The 19,586-nt window shown below is 42.2% G+C and overlaps 1 protein-coding gene across 1 annotated transcript; it reads left to right on the top strand.

Moving 5' to 3' along the window:
* Positions 1–393: 393 nt before the first annotated feature.
* Positions 394–18,631, top strand: LOC311049451 (protein NLRC3-like; the record flags this gene model as incomplete). The annotated part of the gene is made up of 6 exons (XM_084063022.1): positions 394–2,243; positions 9,361–9,534; positions 9,613–9,786; positions 16,034–16,083; positions 16,620–17,178; positions 18,577–18,631. 6 exons carry the CDS (start codon positions 394–396, stop codon positions 18,629–18,631), a joined length of 2,862 nt encoding a protein of 953 aa, XP_083919148.1.
* Between the last annotated feature and the right edge of the window lie 955 nt (positions 18,632–19,586).

Here is a 19,586-nt window from a genome sequence, read left to right as displayed (position 1 = left end):
TTATAGTGCTGATCCGAAAAACACTTGCAAACCAGAACTTGTTTATTCAAAAATCACCCTGTATGGATACAAACCAGGATTTATTTATCAATTATGAAACTGATCTTACTCCATAGTAACAATCGACCAGGGGGTTGTGATGACGGAAGCACAGTGAAACCGTCTGTGTTTAGCAACCGTCAGGGGATAGATCAAACTGGATACAAATATTCTATGACTAGTTGAAAAGATAAGGAAAATCAAAAATAGCTGGCAGTGGGCGTTTCATTTATGTATTTAATCTGGCAGTGAAAAAGTTAATGACATTCAGTTTAAAAAAAATACCTCTTTTAAACATGGTTTACACAAATATCTTACATTGAATGTAAAGTTATAAATTAACTTGAAAGTAAAATGTATTTATTCTCTTCAGGTGTCAGTCTGCAGGAGGATTTAAAGGATTATAAGATCAGTTTGAATAGCCTTGATAGTGTGGAATACGTCACTGAAGTGCCATCCCTCACCAGCGTCTACACAGAGCTCTACATCACAGTGGGAGAGAGTGAAGGGGTTAATAAGCAACATGAGGTGTGGCAGCTTGAGAGACTTTCAAAGAAGATCCTCCATGACACAACAATCAACTGCTGTGACATCTTTAAACCCCTCCCTGACAGAAAGACACCCATCAGAAGAGTTCTGACCAAGGGCATGGCTGGCATTGGAAAAACATTTTCTGTGCGTAAATTCACTCTGGACTGGGCAAATGGCTTGGAAAATGAAGATGTAATTCTCCTGATTCCCTTTTCATTCCGGGAGCTGAACTTGGTCAGAGATGAACAATACAGTCTTCTCAAACTGATCCATGTTTTCCACCAATCATTAAAGAAGGTCACAGCAGAGCAGCTCACTGTCTGGAAAGTTGGCTTCGTCTTTGATGGTCTGGATGAAAGGAGACACCCGTTGCAATTCCAAAACGATGACATTGTTTCTGATGTCACAGTGACATCATCAGTGGATGTGCTGTTGACAAATCTCATCAAAGGGAATATGCTCCCCTCAGCTCTCCTCTGGATAACTACCCGACCTGCAGCAGCCAATCAGATCCCGCCTGCATATGTTGACATGGTGACAGAAGTACGAGGGTTCACAGACCCCCAGAAGGAGGAGTACTTCAAGAAGATATTCAGTGATGAGAAGCTGGCCAGCAGAATCATCTCACACATGAAGACAACAAGGAGCCTCAACATAATGTGTCACATGCCACTCTTCTGTAGGATCACTGCTGCTGTTCTGCAGGACATGTTGAGGACAGATGAGACAGTACAGCTGCCCAAGGCCCTGACTGAGATGTACTGCCACTTCCTATCCGTCCAGACAAAGAGGAAGAAGCAGAAGTATGATGAGACACATGAGGTGAAAAAGAAAAAAAAGCCAAACAAGAGAGAGCGAAATAAACAGCAGAGAATAAAACAACAGCAGCCCACAGACACTGACAACGAAGTTCTTCTGAAGCTGGGCAGGCTGGCGTTTGAACATCTGGAGAAAGGTAGCATAATTTTCTACCAAGAAGACCTGGATGAGTGTGGTCTTGATGTGAACGAAGCTGCACTGTACTCAGGAGTATTCACAGAGATATACAAAAGAGAGGGTGTGCTCTTCCAGAGACCGGCCTACAGCTTTGTTCATTTTACCATCCAGGAATTTCTGGCTGCCATTTACCTGTTCCACTGTTTCACAGACAGGAACATGAAGGTACTTGAGACATTCTTGGGATGCCGTGTCAGTTCCTTGGATGATTTCCTGCAGAGAGCCATGCATAAAGCCCTGAAGAGTAAAACCGGCCACCTGGACCTCTTTGTCCGTTTCCTTCATGGCCTCTCACTCCAGTCCAACCAGAGTCTTTTAGGAGGCCTGCTGGGTCAGACAGAGAATAGTCCAGACAACATACAGGCAGTCATCGACAACCTGAAGGTCGATTACGATTGGGAAGATTGGGAAGATGCGCCGAACCCTGATAGATGTCTCAACGTCTTCCACTGTTTGATGGAGATGAACGACCCCTCAGTTTATCAGGAGATCCAACAGTACCTGCAGCCAGGGGACAGATCCAAGGCAAAACTGTCTCAAACCCAGTGTTCAGCTCTGGCCTTCATGCTGCAGATGTCAGAGGATGTTCTGGATGAGTTGGACCTGGACAAATACAACACATCAGACGAGGGGCGATTAAGACTGATCCCAGCTGTGAGGAACTGCAGGAAGGCTCGGTTAGTAGTCATTTGAATAGAAAACTTAACAGAGTCAATCTACCTCCACACCAACACTATAACTAGAAATAATAATAATAATAATAATAACAACAACAACAACAACAACAACAACAACAACAACAACAACAACAACAATAACAATAGTAATAATAATAAATAATGATGAATGATAATATCTTAAAGTTATATAGCACTTCTTTAACTGTGTCTAAAATAGTGACTGGTAGTACTGTGTGTATGTGCAAATAAAGGCAAGTCTCTAATGCAGTTGAGTAAAAACAGGGCCCTATTAAAACGAGGTGTGGTCTGGTGCAATCAGAGTGCACTGCTCAATATGTGCATCGTATTTAGCCAGCCAAAAGCTGGTCTAAACACAGAACACAGATGTTTCCTTAGTATTCATGTAGTGCAACCATTGGGATTAAGATGTGCCTACGTGGGTTCACAATGAACGCACACTGATTGCAATCAAAATCCATGTGATGTACGATGGTGATACAGTGATACAAGAAACCTAAATTAAGCTTTTTTTCTTCTTCGTTAATCCTTTTAATAAGTATTAAAACATATGTTGATACTCTACTGAAGAAAGACGAGCAGTGAGCGCACAGAGAGAGAAAGAAAAATATGCATTTTTTCCTTAAGTGGTGTGCTTAGTGGTGTGCGAACAATGTGATACCAACCGGAACACACCACCGGAAAACAATGTTTTTTTTAAGGCTGGTGACGTGAGGTTACCTAAAATCAACTACGTATATCACAAGCACATAATACTAACCATGAAAAATATTACATATTAGGCATGACTGTATAATTCAGATTCATGGATGCATCAGATTAAGGAAGGCATGTGACTACTAGTTGAAATAGAAATGGCTCCCATAAGAAGGATACACTATCAAATTCACAACCATCATACAATACCTAATATTGAACTCTATATTCATTCTGGGACTACGTTCATATGCACACACACACACACACACACACACACACACACACACACACACACACACACACACACACACACACACACACACACACACACACCAAATAAAGAACATGTTTTTTACTTTGCTCACTTTAATGAGGAATTACCAAGTTACAAATACATTATGTTTTTTAAGTTCAAATGTTTCACTTCTCCCTGTTCCCTGTTCTTACTTACATTCTGTTAATGTCTGGATATAACTAGATAGAATATCTCTTAGTTAACTTCCTTGACAGTGAAATGTGGTCTGAACTAATTTGATATTATCTGATTTTACATGTATTTTGTAATTACAGACTTTGTGGCAGTTCATTCAACGAGACAGACTGTGAAGTTGTGGCTTCAGCTCTCAGCTCTACACCTTCCTATCTAATAGAACTGGACCTGAGTGGCACCATCATGACAGCTTCAGCAGTCGGGATGCTCTCTCCTGGACTGAATAGTCCATATTGTAGACTGGAGATTCTAAGGTCAGATTGATTTACCGTCAGCACATTTATTATTAGATTGTTTCTATTATTGTCTCCGCCAGGCTGAAAGGCATGGCGAGAGAGTATGTTTTGCACCCTGTCCGTCCGTCCGTCCGTCCGTCCGTCCGTCCGTCCGTGTGTCCATCTGTCTGTGAACAGCTAATCTCCGGCACTGTTGGCCCGGTCACACGAAACTGTGCACACACACTCCCTGGATGCCAATTCAGAACTTCTGCCCAAATATTTTACATGGGCCTGTTATAGCGCCACCAGGAGGCCGAATTGTGCAAAACCCACTTATTGATATTACTCCTAGAGATGTTATCCAAACGTCATGCAAATCGGTACACAGTATCTTTATAGTCATGTGATCAACACAGATCTGTCCGATTTCCCATATTCCATCCTCATTGGCTATGGTTGGCTTCCAAAGTTTTCAGGATTGGTCTGTTTTTAACAAAATGCCTCAAATTATGCATGCAGCTTGTGATTTCCGTGACATTTCACACGCACATTCCCACTAGGCCGAGGAAGAAATGCCACCCTTTTCACATTGGTATAGCGCCACCAGCGGTTCTAATTTAGCAAAACACATTTTTGGAACAAAATGCCTCAAATCATGAATGCAGTGTCTGATTGCCATGAAAGGCATAAGAATAAATGGCACCCTTTTCACATTGGCCTATTATAGCGCCACCAGGAGGCCACAATAACGTACCTGACCTGGTGGAGACCTGTGCTCCGAGGAGCACTTTTTCTAGTTCATTATGTGATTATAATGTGAATACTGTGGTGAGACTTTATTTGAAGAGTGTGAATAAGGTTGGTATCATGGTAGCACACACTGACTAGAATAATTATACGGTACAGTGACTACAGTATGTGATCAATCATGGCTGCTCTGGAATGATCACATCCAGTTATGTAATTATTTCACTCTAAAACTGGTGTAAACACAGGCTGGAAGGTTTGCTGGTTCTTCAGCCCACTAGCACCAGCAGTCTGACAAATTATGATCACTATTCTGTCTGTGTTTCAGTGCAAAACAGTCCATTACTCTGAAATGTTTCAGATAAAACTGTGTCTCTTTCCTATGAGTTATTGAATTCATAATTCAAACTCAGGTCTACAACATGTATTTAGTAAAAATCACAGAGGAAACATCTAGATTTCTCATCATCAAGTTTGGAACATGATGAGAGATACATACTTTTGCTCCACACATGATGACTCCATTTGCCCCGAAACTTGCCACAGACTGTTGATCGGAGCTCTGGCTATAATATAGGCTTCTTTCCCCGCCTTCAATGTACTTACACATTGTACGGTTAACACATTAACTGCCAAGAACGTAGTCGTACGGTCCGTTAAATCCAACTTTTTTTTTTTTTTTCCAATTTTCTACACAGACCATTTTCAGTGTAACACCACCGGAAGTCGAAACTATTTGCGATCCCGTTTTTCGTTTCCCGTCGGCCTCCATTCTAAGGCGCACACTAAAACTCCATTTTAGGGCCTTGTAGTTTTTTCTCCTCGCATTTCTCATGTTAACATAAACGGTCAGAACTCAAACATGGCTGCCCCGTTTGACACGTGGTCTTTTGCAGTAGACTCAGGCAGATCTCGGCGATGTATGTAAACAAAGCAGAGCTCACTTTTTTGGATTTTAACAAGGTATATGGCGACGTGAAAAAAACAAAAAACAACAAAAAAACCTTGGCACTGGTGAGTACATTCTGAGATTAGCCCTTGGCAGTGGATGTGTTAATATAAAACTACATTTCCTAATACATCTTAACATTTTAGCCACAGCAGCTTTCCTTCTTTCTGGCCGCAGTATCCTACTACTTTAATTGAAATGACCTCCAAAATATGTCCGGGTTGCTCAACACACGATCACTCCATTTGCCCTGAAATTTTTAAAATGATTAAAATGCCTAGATGTGAGGGCCGCGAAGCAGCCCAAACCTCTAGTAATAATAATAGATATTATAGATATTGTCATGAGTTAATATGGCCTGTATATATTTAAAATATATTTGTTAGGAATTTAGTTAAATGCTACTCGGGTATCAGTTACATTGAGGCAGTCTAGGTAGGTTTATATAGTGTGAGTTTTGTTATTGGTGAATGCCAAATAATTAGTGAAATGAAGAAATGGCTGACTGGGCTAGTCCAAGCTCTATATATGCGTTGGTTGTGAGACACTAGGAAAGAGAACTCTTACAGGATACAGAATAAACAAGTGGAATTGGACGTAATAACACAAATTCCTGGGGGTGCACATCACTGAAGATCGCACCTGGGCTGTACAAAAGGAGCGAGTGGTGAAGAAAGCACAACAACGCTTCTACTTTCTCAGAAAACTGAAGAAAGCTGGCATGGGTCATAAAGTCCTAAGAGCTTTCTACAGAGGCACCACAGAGAACATCCTGACTGGCTGCTTCACTGCCTGGTATGGCAGCTGCACCGAGCTCAACCGCAAGGCAATGCAGAGAGTTGTGCGGACAGCTGAACGCATCAGCAGATGTGATCTCCCCCCCAGCCAAGCCCTGTATGACGAACGCTGTGTCAGCAAAGCACGAGGAATCATCAAAGATCGAAACCATCCAAACCACAGACTGTTTGAAATGTTGCTGCATGGGAAACGGCTACATGGCACCCTTTTCACATTGGCCTATTATAGCGCCACCAGGAGGCAGAGAGAATTTAGGCAGAAGGAGATTTCGTCTCTATAGTGGTTCTCAAAGTGGGGTCTGGGTACCCCCATGGTCCAAAACTATTGAATATAGCACCAAAATCTGTTTGAAGGTAAAGTAAATAATATATTTTTGGGTTGTTTAAAAAAAAAAAGTTTTACATTTATCATTTAGTGTTTTTTTTCAGTAACATGGCTCTCCCTGTGTCTCCAGTTCTTTAATAATACACAGAAAATACATTTTAGGTGGTTTGCCAATTTCAGCCAATCAGGAAAGAGTACCTATATATTAGCTTCAATTGTATCGTTCCAAACAAAATTTTGTCTGCTCATTTATTTGATTCATGGTTCAAGGTTGTACTTTATTGTACAACCTTGAACCATGAATCGTATTATAGCGCCTGGTGGCGCTATAATAGGCCAATGTGAAAAGGGTGCCATCTCAAAGCTACTAGCAACAGACTGCAAAATAGCTCCTTTCCTCGTACAATTAGGTACATGAACGATATGTCAAGTACCAAATCAAATCAGGGAAAAAGGAAATGCTAAGCCCCCTCCTCTCCCCCCCCCAACCATCCGTCCTTTACTTGCACTATTATGCCTGAACGGCACCTAATGTACCTAATCTGTTGTATACATAATATACTGTGAAGTTGTTTACACAAAGTTAGGTGGCAGCTGTTGGTGTATACAACCAAGTTTTTTATTTTTATGCACATGTACATTTCATTTGATGATGCTCTTTTCATTCTCTTTTTGCTTTTGCTTTTCTTTAAATCTTTTTACGTTTTCTGTCATCATTCTATTGTTGTTATTACCTATGCTGCTGCCTGTACACAAGATGTAACAATAAAGTACAACCTTGAACCATGAATCAAATAAATGAGCAGACAAAATTTTATTTGGAACGATACAATTGAAGCTAATATATAGGTACTCTTTCCTGATTGGCTGAAATTGGCAAACCACCTAAAATGTATTTTCTGTGTATTATTAAAGAACTGGAGACACAGGGAGAGCCATGTTACTGAAAAAAACACTAAATGATAAATGTAAAACTTTTTTTTTTAAAAACAACCCAAAAATATATTATTTACTTTACCTTCAAACAGATTTTGGTGCTATATTCAATAATTTTGGACCATGGGGGTACCCAGACCCCACTTTGAGAACCACTATAGAGACGAAATCTCCTTCTGCCTAAATTCTCTCTACCATACATTATGTGGAACATTTCTGGATAATCAACCATGTATGTCTGTTTTTATAAACTCTGATTGTTATATTTAACCTCTAATTACAGACTTGTTGGCTGTAACATACCACAAGCAGGATGTGAAGTTGTGGTTTCAGCGCTCAACTCTAATAATTCCTATCTAAGAGAACTAGACGTGAGCTACAATGACCTGGGACATTCAGGACTGGTACTGCTCGGTGATGGACTGAGGAGTCCACTTTGTACACTGGAGATTTTAAGGTCAGATGAATTTACAAGAATGTATCAGAATGTGTGATTATAATGTAATAAGGTGGTGATACTATACTTGAAGAGTGTGATTAAGGTTAATATGATGGTAACCCACACTTACTGTAGCAATACTACTAATAATAATGAGGTATATTGACCAACAGTATGTAAAGCCATGTTGACATAAAAAACTTGGAATTACCCTGATTACTTTAAAGTGTTTGGATGTTTTTTTTATATATATATGTATATGTGACCAAATTTGACTGGGAGACAGTCATCTAGCATTTTTTCATTTTTCATGTCAAATGAAAGCAGGGAATCATAGCTAAAAAAAATGATATATTGGTTAATAAGATTGAGTGAATAGTTTTGAAACTACAGCTTACAGAACTGAAGTCAAGTTAAATCAAGTTAAAACTCTTAAGTAGAGAAAACACCATTTCAATGGCTCTCATTCAGAGTAGCACTACTGGGCTATTAATCCCATCATGCATAGCGGGGGATGCAATTCTTTTGTTTCCAAGGGTCTCTTTGTTCTGTATGCTCTCTGAGACCAAGCATTTGCCACTGCCCCCTGCTGGAACCGGCTGGAACCAGTGGCCCAGGAGGACAAACAGAGATACATTTTCACAACAGTTTTAACAAAATATGATTGTTAATACATCTTTATTTGAAATTTACATTAGACACAAGCCAACAGACTAGTGATACCTTTCAAAATTATCAAGTAGAAATAGCGGATTTTACCGCAATTTCACGATGTTTGGATGGAAATTGAGGATTTTGGTTAGCAATGCTAGCAAATGCTAACTCTAACCTTATATTTTACTACATGTTTATGCATTTATTTCACATTACATGTCAATTTAAGCTCTGAAATTTCTGTCAGACATACTCTAGTATGTAAAGAGTCTAACTGGGTTTTTGGATATATATATATATATATTTTTTTTTTTTTGCAAAAAAAAAGTTTTTCTGCTTTCCTGAAGAATGGGCACCAGCGAAATGACTGTCCTCCAGTCAAAAAGGGTCACATATATATACACATATATATATATATATATATATATATATATATATATATATATATATATATATATATATACGCACTGTATATATATATACTGTAAAAAGTATAGAAATAATAATCTAGAGCCTCTGCCACTTTAATCCATATTTCCATTCAGACCATTACAGGGCAGTCAGAGGATGACACTCAAAGCATTAAGAGCAGGTTGTAGTTGAACAGGATCTGGAAGATAGAATTGATCAAGTAATATGTCTGTCTGTCTGTCTGTCTGTCTGTCTGTCTGTCTGTCCTCCATCACTCAGTTTCCTGGATCATCAGTCTTTTTTTGCTGTCTGTTGGAAGATTAAATAAAGATTATTTAGATTATTATTCCTGACTGCCTGCTCTTTCCAGACCTCGGGTCCCTACACAAAAACCCTCATAGTTCATCCAGGTATTTGATCTTTAATTGCAGACTTGTTGGCTGTAACATCACACATTCAGGATGTGAAGTTGTGGCTTCAGCTCTCAACTGTAATCCTTCCCATCTGAGAGAATTGGACCTCAGTTTCAACTGCCTGCAGAATTCGGGAGTAGAGTTTATCTCTGCTGGACTGAAGAGTCCACATTGCATACTTCAGATCCTGAGGTAAATGTGTTTTCTCTCTGTGTGGATCTCGTTTTGGACATCAACAGTTCAAATGTTTAAATATGTATTTCTCTGCAGGTTGTCAGGCTGTGGGGTCACAGAGGAAGGCTGTTCTTTTCTAGCTTCAGCTATGGCCTTCAACCCCTCCCATCTGAAACAGCTGTACCTGAACTTCAACCACCCTGGAGAAACTGGACTGAAGAATCTCTCCGTTGCAGTCAAGAGTCCATATTTTGGACTGCAGACTCTCTAGTAAGTCTACACATTTTTTTAAATAAATGCTATATATGACCACCTCAGCTGGGTCGAGCTGAAAAGTAGTTTCCCCTGTTGGAATCATTTGCTTTGTCTCAATTTCAGTCTATTCTGTTTCTATGTCTTATTGTGCTATTATTGCATTTAGCTTTTTGCCTTTCATTCTAGGCCCTGTTTATCGCTGTTTGCAGCTATATTTCTTTATTGTAGCTGTCATCACAGTAGAGAGCTCAAGCCCCCCATACAAGTGTGTCACAGATCTTGTATACAGGCCTCAGAAGTACATAGAGGTGACAGTTGGTCAGCCCTTACATGGGCATGAGACTATTGTATAGCTGACTCCCACAATAGTTACTCATAGCACACTATCGGCACTTTAGGGGAACATACATTTTAGGATATTTTATAAATAGATTGGTGTGAAACAGCTGTTTGCAGGGAGCTGACACAGAATAAAGTTCTATGATGTGAATCAGCTGTGGTTCACCTGTTTGAAAGGGTTGTATGCTTAAGAACAGAGCATGCGTCACTCTAGAGTAGGGATGGGCAATATTATCGATTTTGCGATATTTCGCAATTTTGTATTTTGCGATACTGTATCGATACTCTTTTTTGCAGGTACAGGCTTTATGAAAAAACATTCAAATAACCTATCACTGATCTGCAGCTACTCAATATGTAGTGTGTATATATATATATATATATATATATATATATACACACAATATGTAGTTGTGATATATGTATATATCGCAATATTTCGCAATATGTATCGTATCACAATATATTGCAATATGTATCGTATCGCAATATATCGTGATATCGCAATATATCGCAATATATCGTGTATCACAATATATCGAGATATAATCGTATCGTGACCCAAGTATCGTGATATGTATCGTATCATGAGGTTCTTGCCAATACCCATCCCTACTCTAGAGGGTGACACATGCTCTCTCAAGTCAGAATTGTACACAACATCAATCAATACCATAATAATTGTTATATAAATTTTGTCCACCACAATAGTAATGGAAAATATTAATATCCAGTGAAGTGTTGACCCTTTATTAGGAAGATTCAGCAGAGCAACAGCATTACATATCATAAAGAGCAGACCTCCTGGCCTTTTCCTGCAGCCCCTCGGGGCACAAGCCTCCTGAGCACCAAGTACATAGTCCACTCTACCAGAGATTCTATGAATGGGTGAATGTGAAGTACATTGTAATGTAAAGCGCTTTGGAGAAAAGCTATATAAATGCAGTCCATTTACCATTAACAGCTGCCGGCAAGTTAGAATTAGTCATATTGGTGAGAACGCTTGCTGACTAGACATTACATTACATTACAATCATTTAGCAGACGCTTTTATCCAAAGCGTCTTACAATAAGTGCATTCAACATAGGTAGGGAACGAAACTACTAATCACCAGAAGTCTTAAGTGCATTCTCTTCTAAAACAAGCAACTAAGAGTATACCTAGCGTTACCCGGAGGTAAGAAGGAGCTGTTCCTTTCACTGCCCTGGCTGGCTAGCACCAGGATTTTAAACTGGATGCGAGCCGCTATGGGGAGCCAGTGTAGAGAACGGAGAAGGATAGTTGTGTGGGAGAACTTGGGGCGGTTGAACACCAGACGAGCCGCAGCTTTCTGAACAAGCTCCAGAGGTCTGATGGCCGGGGCACCAGCAAGGAGGGAGTTGCAGTAGTCCAGGCGGGAGATAACAAGTGCCTGGATGAGCACCTGGGCTGCCTTCTCCGTGAGGAAGGGGCAAATCCTCCTGATGTTGTAGAGGAGGAATCGAGAACGACAGTTGGTCGTCGAGGGTCACGCCCAGATTCCTCGCAGTCCGAGTTGACGTCACCACAGCATTATCAATGGTGATGGCCATGTCTCGGTGCAGACAGCCTTTCCCCGGGAGGAACATCAACTCTGTCTTGTCCAGGTTGAGCTTCAGGTGGTGCGACATCCACTTCGAGATGTCAGCCAGACAAGCAGCAATGCGTGCCTCCACTTGTGTGTCAGAGGGGGGAATGACAGGATCAGCTGGGTATCATCGGCATAGCAGTGGTAGGAAAAGTCATGGGAGTGGATAACAGCACCAAGAGATGTAGTGTAGAGAGAGAAAAGAAGTGGACCCAGTTCCGAGCCTTGGGGAACCCCAGTAGTGAGCCTGTGTGGTTTTGACACAGATCCTCTCAGCATCACCTGGTAGGAGCAACCCGTCAGGTAGGATGCAAACAGGGAGAGTGCAGAGCCTGAGACACCCATCCCCTCAAGGGTGGAGAGGAGGATCTGATGGTTCACCGTGTCGAACGCTGCGGACAGGTCCAGGAGTATCAGGACAGAGGAGAGAGAGTTCGCTCTGGCGGCATGGAGAGACTCCGTCACTGCCAGGAGGGCAGTCTCGGTCGAATGACCCACTTTGAACCCAGACTAGTGGGAGTCCAAGAGGTTGTTCTGGTGGAGGTACGAGGACAGTTGGCAGCACGTTCAGTTTTAGATAGGAAGGATAGAAGGGAAACCGGTCTGTAGTTCTTAATCTCAGAGGGGTCAAGTGCCGGTTTCTTCAGGAGGGGGGTGACTCTGGCAGTCTTGAAAGCAAAGGGAAAGCAACCAGACCTCAGAGATGTGTTGATGAGGTGGGTCAAGAAGGGAAGAAGATCAGGTGCAGTGGACTGCAGCAGAGTGGATGGGACCGGGTCCAGGGAGCATGTGGTGGGGCGACTAGAAGTAACAAGGAGAAGGACCTCGTTAGGGGAGAGGGGAGAAACGTGGGATAGAGAGGGGGAGGGAAGAGGAGAAGATGAAGGTAGAGAGGGAGGGGTGGAAGGCAGACGGGTGTGGGTAGTGCGCAGGGCACCAGCCGGGGGGGAGGGAAGGAGGATCGGATATCGTTCACCTTCTTGTCCAAGAAGTTGGCAAAATCGTCAGGGAGGAGGGATGAGGAGGGAGGAGGGGGTGGTAGTTGCAGGAGAGAGGAGAAAGTTTCAAAGAGCTTTTTATGGTTGGAAGCAGAAGCCTGAATTTTTGTGCAGAAGAAAGCAGCCATAGCTGAGTGGTTAGTGAGTCCGCCTAGGGAGCCAGAGGCCCTGGTTGCCGCAGGTTCGATTCCCGGCCAGGCCAGCATATGTGTCGATGAAATGAAATTTGTCCCTGAGCAAGACTCTTAACCCCAAATTGCTCACAGGTTCTCATTGGAAACAAGACCGCAAGGACTTTCATGAACGACCTGTTAAAAGGAATTATCCTTATCCTTATCCTTTAGCAGCAGATAGAGAGGAGGAAAACGTAGAAAGGAGAGATTGGAAGGTAAGAAGGTCCTCCGAGAGGTTGCCATTTCTCCATTTGCGCTCTGCCGCTCTCAGGCTCCGTCTCTCAGTTCACACTGAGTCCGACAACTAGGGGGCAGGTGGAGTTTGGCGTGCAGGTCTGGTGGTGAGGAGACATAGATGGTCCAGAGAAGAGGACAGAGTAGAGAAAATAAGATCTGTGGCGGTATCAGGGGATAGAAGAGCGAAGCAGCGGCGGACCGGCCATTTGGTATACCGGGTGGGCCGTTGGGCCTGGTGGGCTGCTGGGCCAGTGGGGGGGGGGGGGGGTGCAGCCTGGACACAAAAAAGTGTTTCACTGTTTTAACCCAGCAACCCTATGTAAAGCCACTGCTGAAAAGCATCCCTACCCAAACATTAACGTTTAATTGGGCCGCGCGACACAGGAATGACCGTAATAATCCTAAAACGGGAGCAAAAATACATTTAAAAAAAAAAGCAGGTGGGCCTGGTGGGCGGTAAACAACTGCAATGGTGAGCTTGACTGGATGAGAAACAGTGACCACATGAAATTCAAAGGAGGAAGGGGAGAATTGTGACAGAGAAACAAGAGAGTATTTCCATTTTCTGGAAATCAACAGGCCAGTACCACCGCCTATCAGCGCATCTCTGGGAGTGTGAGAGAAAGAGTACACATCTGACAGAGCCGCAGGTGTTTTCTGGTCTGATCCAAGTCTCAGTTAGAGCAAGAAAATTGATGGAGAGCAAGGATGCGTAACCTGAGACAAAATCAGCTTTGCCTTTCACCACAGCCGAGTGGTAATTCCAAAGACCCCCTGTTACCACTTGCTCAATGTGACTTGAAAGAGTAGGATAGATGAGATTAGTGGTGTCACGACGTCTGGGTATGACCCAGCGTCTGTGCGACCACCAGGAAGAGGAGAGGACAGGAATAGGAAGAAAACACATTGTAGATCACTATACAATGATACTGCTTATGAAGAGAAGAAGCACCTCAATGTCGAAGGTCGTTCATTAACAAAGTCGGCCTTTTGACAAAGTCGCCTGTTGCCTTTGTTCGCCTAGCCTTTGTTCGCCAGCCGCTTTGAAAGCTGACGCTTTCAGAGAAGGTGGTATATCACCACTTCAACTGATTGCTAATTGTCTGCCAGGAGTGATGGGCCTTCTCCCAGACACTTAGCAAGGCACTTGATTGGGCTAGCCTGGTGAACTGCTCAACTGCTTTAAGCCTCCTGCTTCAAACACAAAGACTACAAGTCTTACAAATACAACTAATACAAACTTTAAGCACTAATATACTATAGCACTTAAAGTGCAACTAATAGCAACCTGTTGATAAGAAAATCCTATACTTACACTACCCCAGATGAGTTTTAGTAGCTCAGGTCTCTACAGAGTTTTGATAGCACACTGAAGAGGACACTGCCAAGGCAGCCTTTATAGTTCTTGAGCTGTGATGGGCCAGATCCCAGACACTTAGCAAGGCACTTGATTGGGCTAGCCACGTGAACTGCTCAACTGCTTTAAGCCTCCTGCTTCAAACACAAAGACTACAAATCCTACAAATACAACTAATACAAACTTAAAGCACTAATATACTTTAGCACTTAAAGTACAACTACTAGCAACCTGTTAAATAAGAAAATCCTATACTTACACTACCCCAGATGAGTTTTAGTAGCTCAGGTCACTACAGAGTTTTGATAGCACACTAGATCGTCAATGAGATTGAATGGAAGGCCAACAACTACACAATAATACATATATTTGGCAATTTGTTTGGCATTCTAAAATATCTATTACATTATGCAATACCTGTTTTACCCTTTTCCAGATTATTTTACCATTATCATAATACAAAGGAGTCTAATGAAAAGTCTATTTACAATAATAAATAGGCCACATAATACCACTTGAACGTATAAATGATTATATATATCACTAAAGCTTGGGGACGGGTGTAGAAAATTCTGTCTGTCTGTCTTCCATCGTTTATCTTCAGTGTGTTTGGATCAGTGTTGGGCATTAACATGTTACAAAGTAACGTATTATTGTAATATCATTACTTTAGTAGTGTAATGTATTACTATTCCAAAAGCTATTACTGATGCAAGTCATTTTACGTTGCGTTATATTGAACACAATTTGTTTTATTTTCTTGTTTTATAATAAGCACTCTCTCGTGCATCGTTTGAGTGCGGTCTTTGTCTGTCCAGCTGCCTAGTGAGCCCAGTGAAGCGCCATAGTAGGAGGTTGTCATGTGATACGGAAAAAGAATAGATTTTAGAAATATTGTCATTATTTTGAGTTTGATTTTGCTAGTCAACGAGGTTTTTAACAGCCTTAACTTCAGTTCCCAGCATGCTACAGGCTCCAAACTTGGTGGGTGGTCCTACAGATTTCCGATTTAATCAAAATTGACCACTTCTGGTTTTTCCTTCCACTTTTGTTTGTCGGATTGCCTTGAAACTTCACCCGCACACTCTCTGAGGGGTGTGGAGTTCAATGGTGCAACCCGGAAGTGGATCTGTTCACTTCCGGTTTTACCAGGAGGTAGTCATAGACACCCGAAACTCTGCCTACCCCCCATTTTTGGGTACAAGACAAAAACTGGAAGTCGTTCTGACCACTGGAAGTGGATGAAATTGCAATTTGTCCCCCACTCTGATCATTTCTTTGCCCCCACCTGTTATGACAGTGGACCTGGGTGCTGCAAGTGCATCGCTGCTCGGCAGCAGTGTTATAGCAGTGTTTAACACTTCAAATGGCCATACATCGGTGACCATTCGTACAAATGTGACTCATTTACGTAGTTAGGGGCAGAGATTCATTGGCTCATGGAGGCTTCAGTCTTTTTAAAAGTACAAACTAATAATAATAGTAATAATAATAGTGTCAGGTATTTTTATACATTTAAACATTGATGCATTGTTGTTCTACTTCCTACAGTGTGAATCATAGAGGAGAACATTGGATTAAACCTCAACTCCTTACTAAATGTGAGTATCTGTCTGTCTGTCTGTCTGTCTGTCTGTCTGTCTGTCTGTCTGTCTGTCTGTCTGTCTGTCCGACTTCAAATACTTTTTTCTTGTATTATTACGTTTCATGTTGTTTTTCTTTATTTTATTTTATTTCATTTTCATCTCAACCGCTGTTCATTCCCACATACAGGATGTTTTTTTTACTCTTGCCAGGTCGTTATTGTGAATACATCTATTTATCTGAACCATTTAAACCCACAGGGCTCCATCCTTGACCCCTTACTTTTTCCCTATACACCAAATCTGTCGTGTTGCATTCAAACATGTTGTTTCATGTTGTGACGCGTTGTGAGCTATTTTCTTGTTCACCTCAGAATAGGCAAGCTAGTGTGTGTGTGTGTGTGTGTGTGTGTGTGTGTGTGTGTGTTGCTGTGCGTGCGTGCGTGCGTGCGTGCGTGCGTGCGTGCGTGCGTGCGTGCGCCTGCCTGCCTGCCTGCGTGTCTGTGTCACTCAATGAATGATGTTCAGTGAATAATGTATTGTTTTCTCATCAGATTTCCATCATCTTACAATGGACGCAAACACAGTAAACCACCAACTCTCTCTGTCTGAGAACAACAGAAAGGTGAAAGGTGTGTGGGGATACGTTCAGTGGTATCCTGATCATCCTGACAGGTTTGATAGATGGACACAGGTTCTGTGTACAGAGGGTCTGACTGGACACTGTTACTGGGAGGTAGAGTGGAGTGGAAGGGTAGATATAGCAGTGACTTACAGAGGAATAAACAGGAGGGGAATGGGTGATGACTGTCTGCTTGGATTCAATGAAAAGTCCTGGAGTTTGGAAAGTAGAGATGGTCTCCAGAGAGATGGTGAGAGATACACTGTCATACACAACGCGAAACAAACCTTGCTTCCTGTCCGTCCCTCTGGCTCCAACAGAGTAGCAGTGTACGTGGACTGGCCTGCTGGGACTTTGTCCTTCTACAGAGTGTCCTCTGGCACACTGACACACCTGTACACCTTCCAGACCACATTCACTCAACCCCTCTACGCTGGGTTTGGTCCTGGTCCTGGCACTGTGTCTCTGTGTGAGGACAGAGAGTGTGTAAGGTAGGTAGAATAGAGGACCCCCCCCCCCCCCCCACACACACACACACACACACACACACACACACACACACACACACACACACACACACACACACACACACACACACACACACACACACACACACACACATTCATACAGTTGTCACCAGTTGATTATGTCTGATTTGTGTCATGCACCTCTCTAGGTTGTTATAAGGATAGGCACTAGGGGAAAAAGCAGTAAGCAATGAGTCCCATCAGCTGGTGGGCTCATCAAGATAATATACACATTTGTGACATCTCGCCTCCTAAGATCTCCAGCATGGCAGGGTCATAGTGAAATTGGGGACCTGCTGAAATAGGTGACCATTTGTTGCCCTACATAACGCAGCGGTTCTCAAAGTGGGGTCCAGGGACCTCCAGGGGCCTTGACGGGGTTCCAGAGGGTCCCCAGGAAAATATATTAATATAGCATCAATATCAGTTTAACCACTTTAATCTCTATATACTTTGGCTATTTGAAAATAGCAGATCTACAAGATTACAACATGTTGCGATGCGAAATGTTGTGAGCTTGTATATCCGCAAACGTTTGAGGACCACTAACATAACGCACATTGAGGTCTTGCGATACGTGGCAAAATACCACTAGGTTTAACTGTGTTAATAAACACAGAGCAGTGATTTACGTTCAGACATTGACGTTATGTGAAGCCCAAAAGATAATCACATATTTCGACAGGTCAACAATTTCACCATAACACTGCCATGCTGGAGGACACAGGAGGTGAGGAGTCCCCTCATAGAGTGGGTGGGGTCTATGGTCTGGAACCAGGCTAGTATTTACTGTACTAGAGATCATGTAAGAAGTAATTATGCTGTCTACTTCTTGTCTCTTTGCTCTGGTTCCTCTCCAATTTTTGACGACTACAAAAAAACAACAGGACAGTTGTTGTCGTTGTCATCTGCATCAAAGGTGACAACAGGAGTGAGCATGGTGAGGTAGTCAGGGACTTTGACAGGTGGAGTGAGGTGAACTGCTAGTAAGAACAAGGAAATGGTTGTGGACAGGCGCAGGAGCTAAAGGGTACCACCGGTCAACAGCGTTGTACATGGGGAAGTGGTTGAGTTTGTTGACAGTTACAAGTTCCTGGGAGTGACCCTGAACAACGAATTGAACTGGATTGATAGCTCAGCTGGGGGGGTGTCACATGAAGGCTGCAGACAAAATTGGCCTAAAGGAAGGCTGTCGTTGGGGCCAGAATGAGCTGATTTCCTGATGTTCCTTGAAAACATTACAAACATTCAATCAAACATTACACAGCTTCCTCAGCTGCTTTATCGTCTTCCGTGTATCATCGTCAAATGTCCAACTTAGTGTTGTGTAGTGACACCCTTGTCTCTGGTCCCACTTGGAAGAGACCGGCCGGGTTATGTGTTCTGCAGTCTGCTCAGGCCTGCCACACTTGCCTGATGTGTCTTCAATGTTGTTCAGGCCAAGGACCCCTTGGCTGAGAAAGAGATGAAGCAGGGACCCCCACCACATGACATAGTTTCATAGACGTCTGACAGGACCATTATCAGTGTTGTGTAAATTAATGTTTTATGTTTGTTTACACATTGTCTTTTCTATTAATCTATACTGTAGATTAATGTTAATGTGTATTTTCAGACAGTTAACCACTTAAACCCTCAATACTTAAAGGTAGGGTGATATGTTTTTGTAAAATAATAAGTGTTAAATATCTCTATATTCTGATAGTAAATGGTAAAATGAAATGGTAAATGGTGCATTTATATAGCGCTTTTATCCAAAGCGCTTTACATAGATTGTGCATTACATTCACCCATTCACACACAGATGGCGGAGGAAACCATGCAAGGCACCAACCTGCTCATCGGGAGCAATTAGAGGTTCAGCGTCTTGCTCAAGGACACTTCGACACTAACTCTGGGGAGCCCATCCGGCCACTCTACCCTGAGCCACTGCCGCCCTGTGATAGTACTCATTGCTATAGAGTGTTTGTTCAGTAACAGGAGTCTTCAGCTCTTTGGTTAACAGAAAATGAATTTTCTGCTATTTAAGCTAACAATGGATCTCCAAGCTCACAATGCATCACAACAACATGTGAATTAATGCCCTGATGCTTCATGACACTTATTATATAGGCCTACAATAATAAACAGGAATTTAAATATTACAATAACTTCTGCAAAGGGGGGTTCACAGAGCTGGAGTTGGAGTAGAACTAGCGCGACATAAATACTATGAACTCCTTTCTTCTTGTCACATTGCTCTCCTCATTAAACACTTCATAGATTTTAGAAATATAATTACTTGTTTTCATAACATTAGCGTCAGTGCTAAGTTTGATAAACAGGTACTGCATAGTTTTAATAGACTACGGGGAGAAAAACCCTGCCGTTTA

Source organism: Gymnoscopelus microlampas, assembly GCF_963454915.1.
Source record: "Gymnoscopelus microlampas genome assembly, chromosome: 7".
In the NCBI taxonomy this organism is placed as follows: Eukaryota; Metazoa; Chordata; class Actinopteri; order Myctophiformes; family Myctophidae; genus Gymnoscopelus; species Gymnoscopelus microlampas.
Note: the sequence above shows the minus strand (reverse complement) of the source record. Positions and strands in the feature narration are given on the sequence as shown.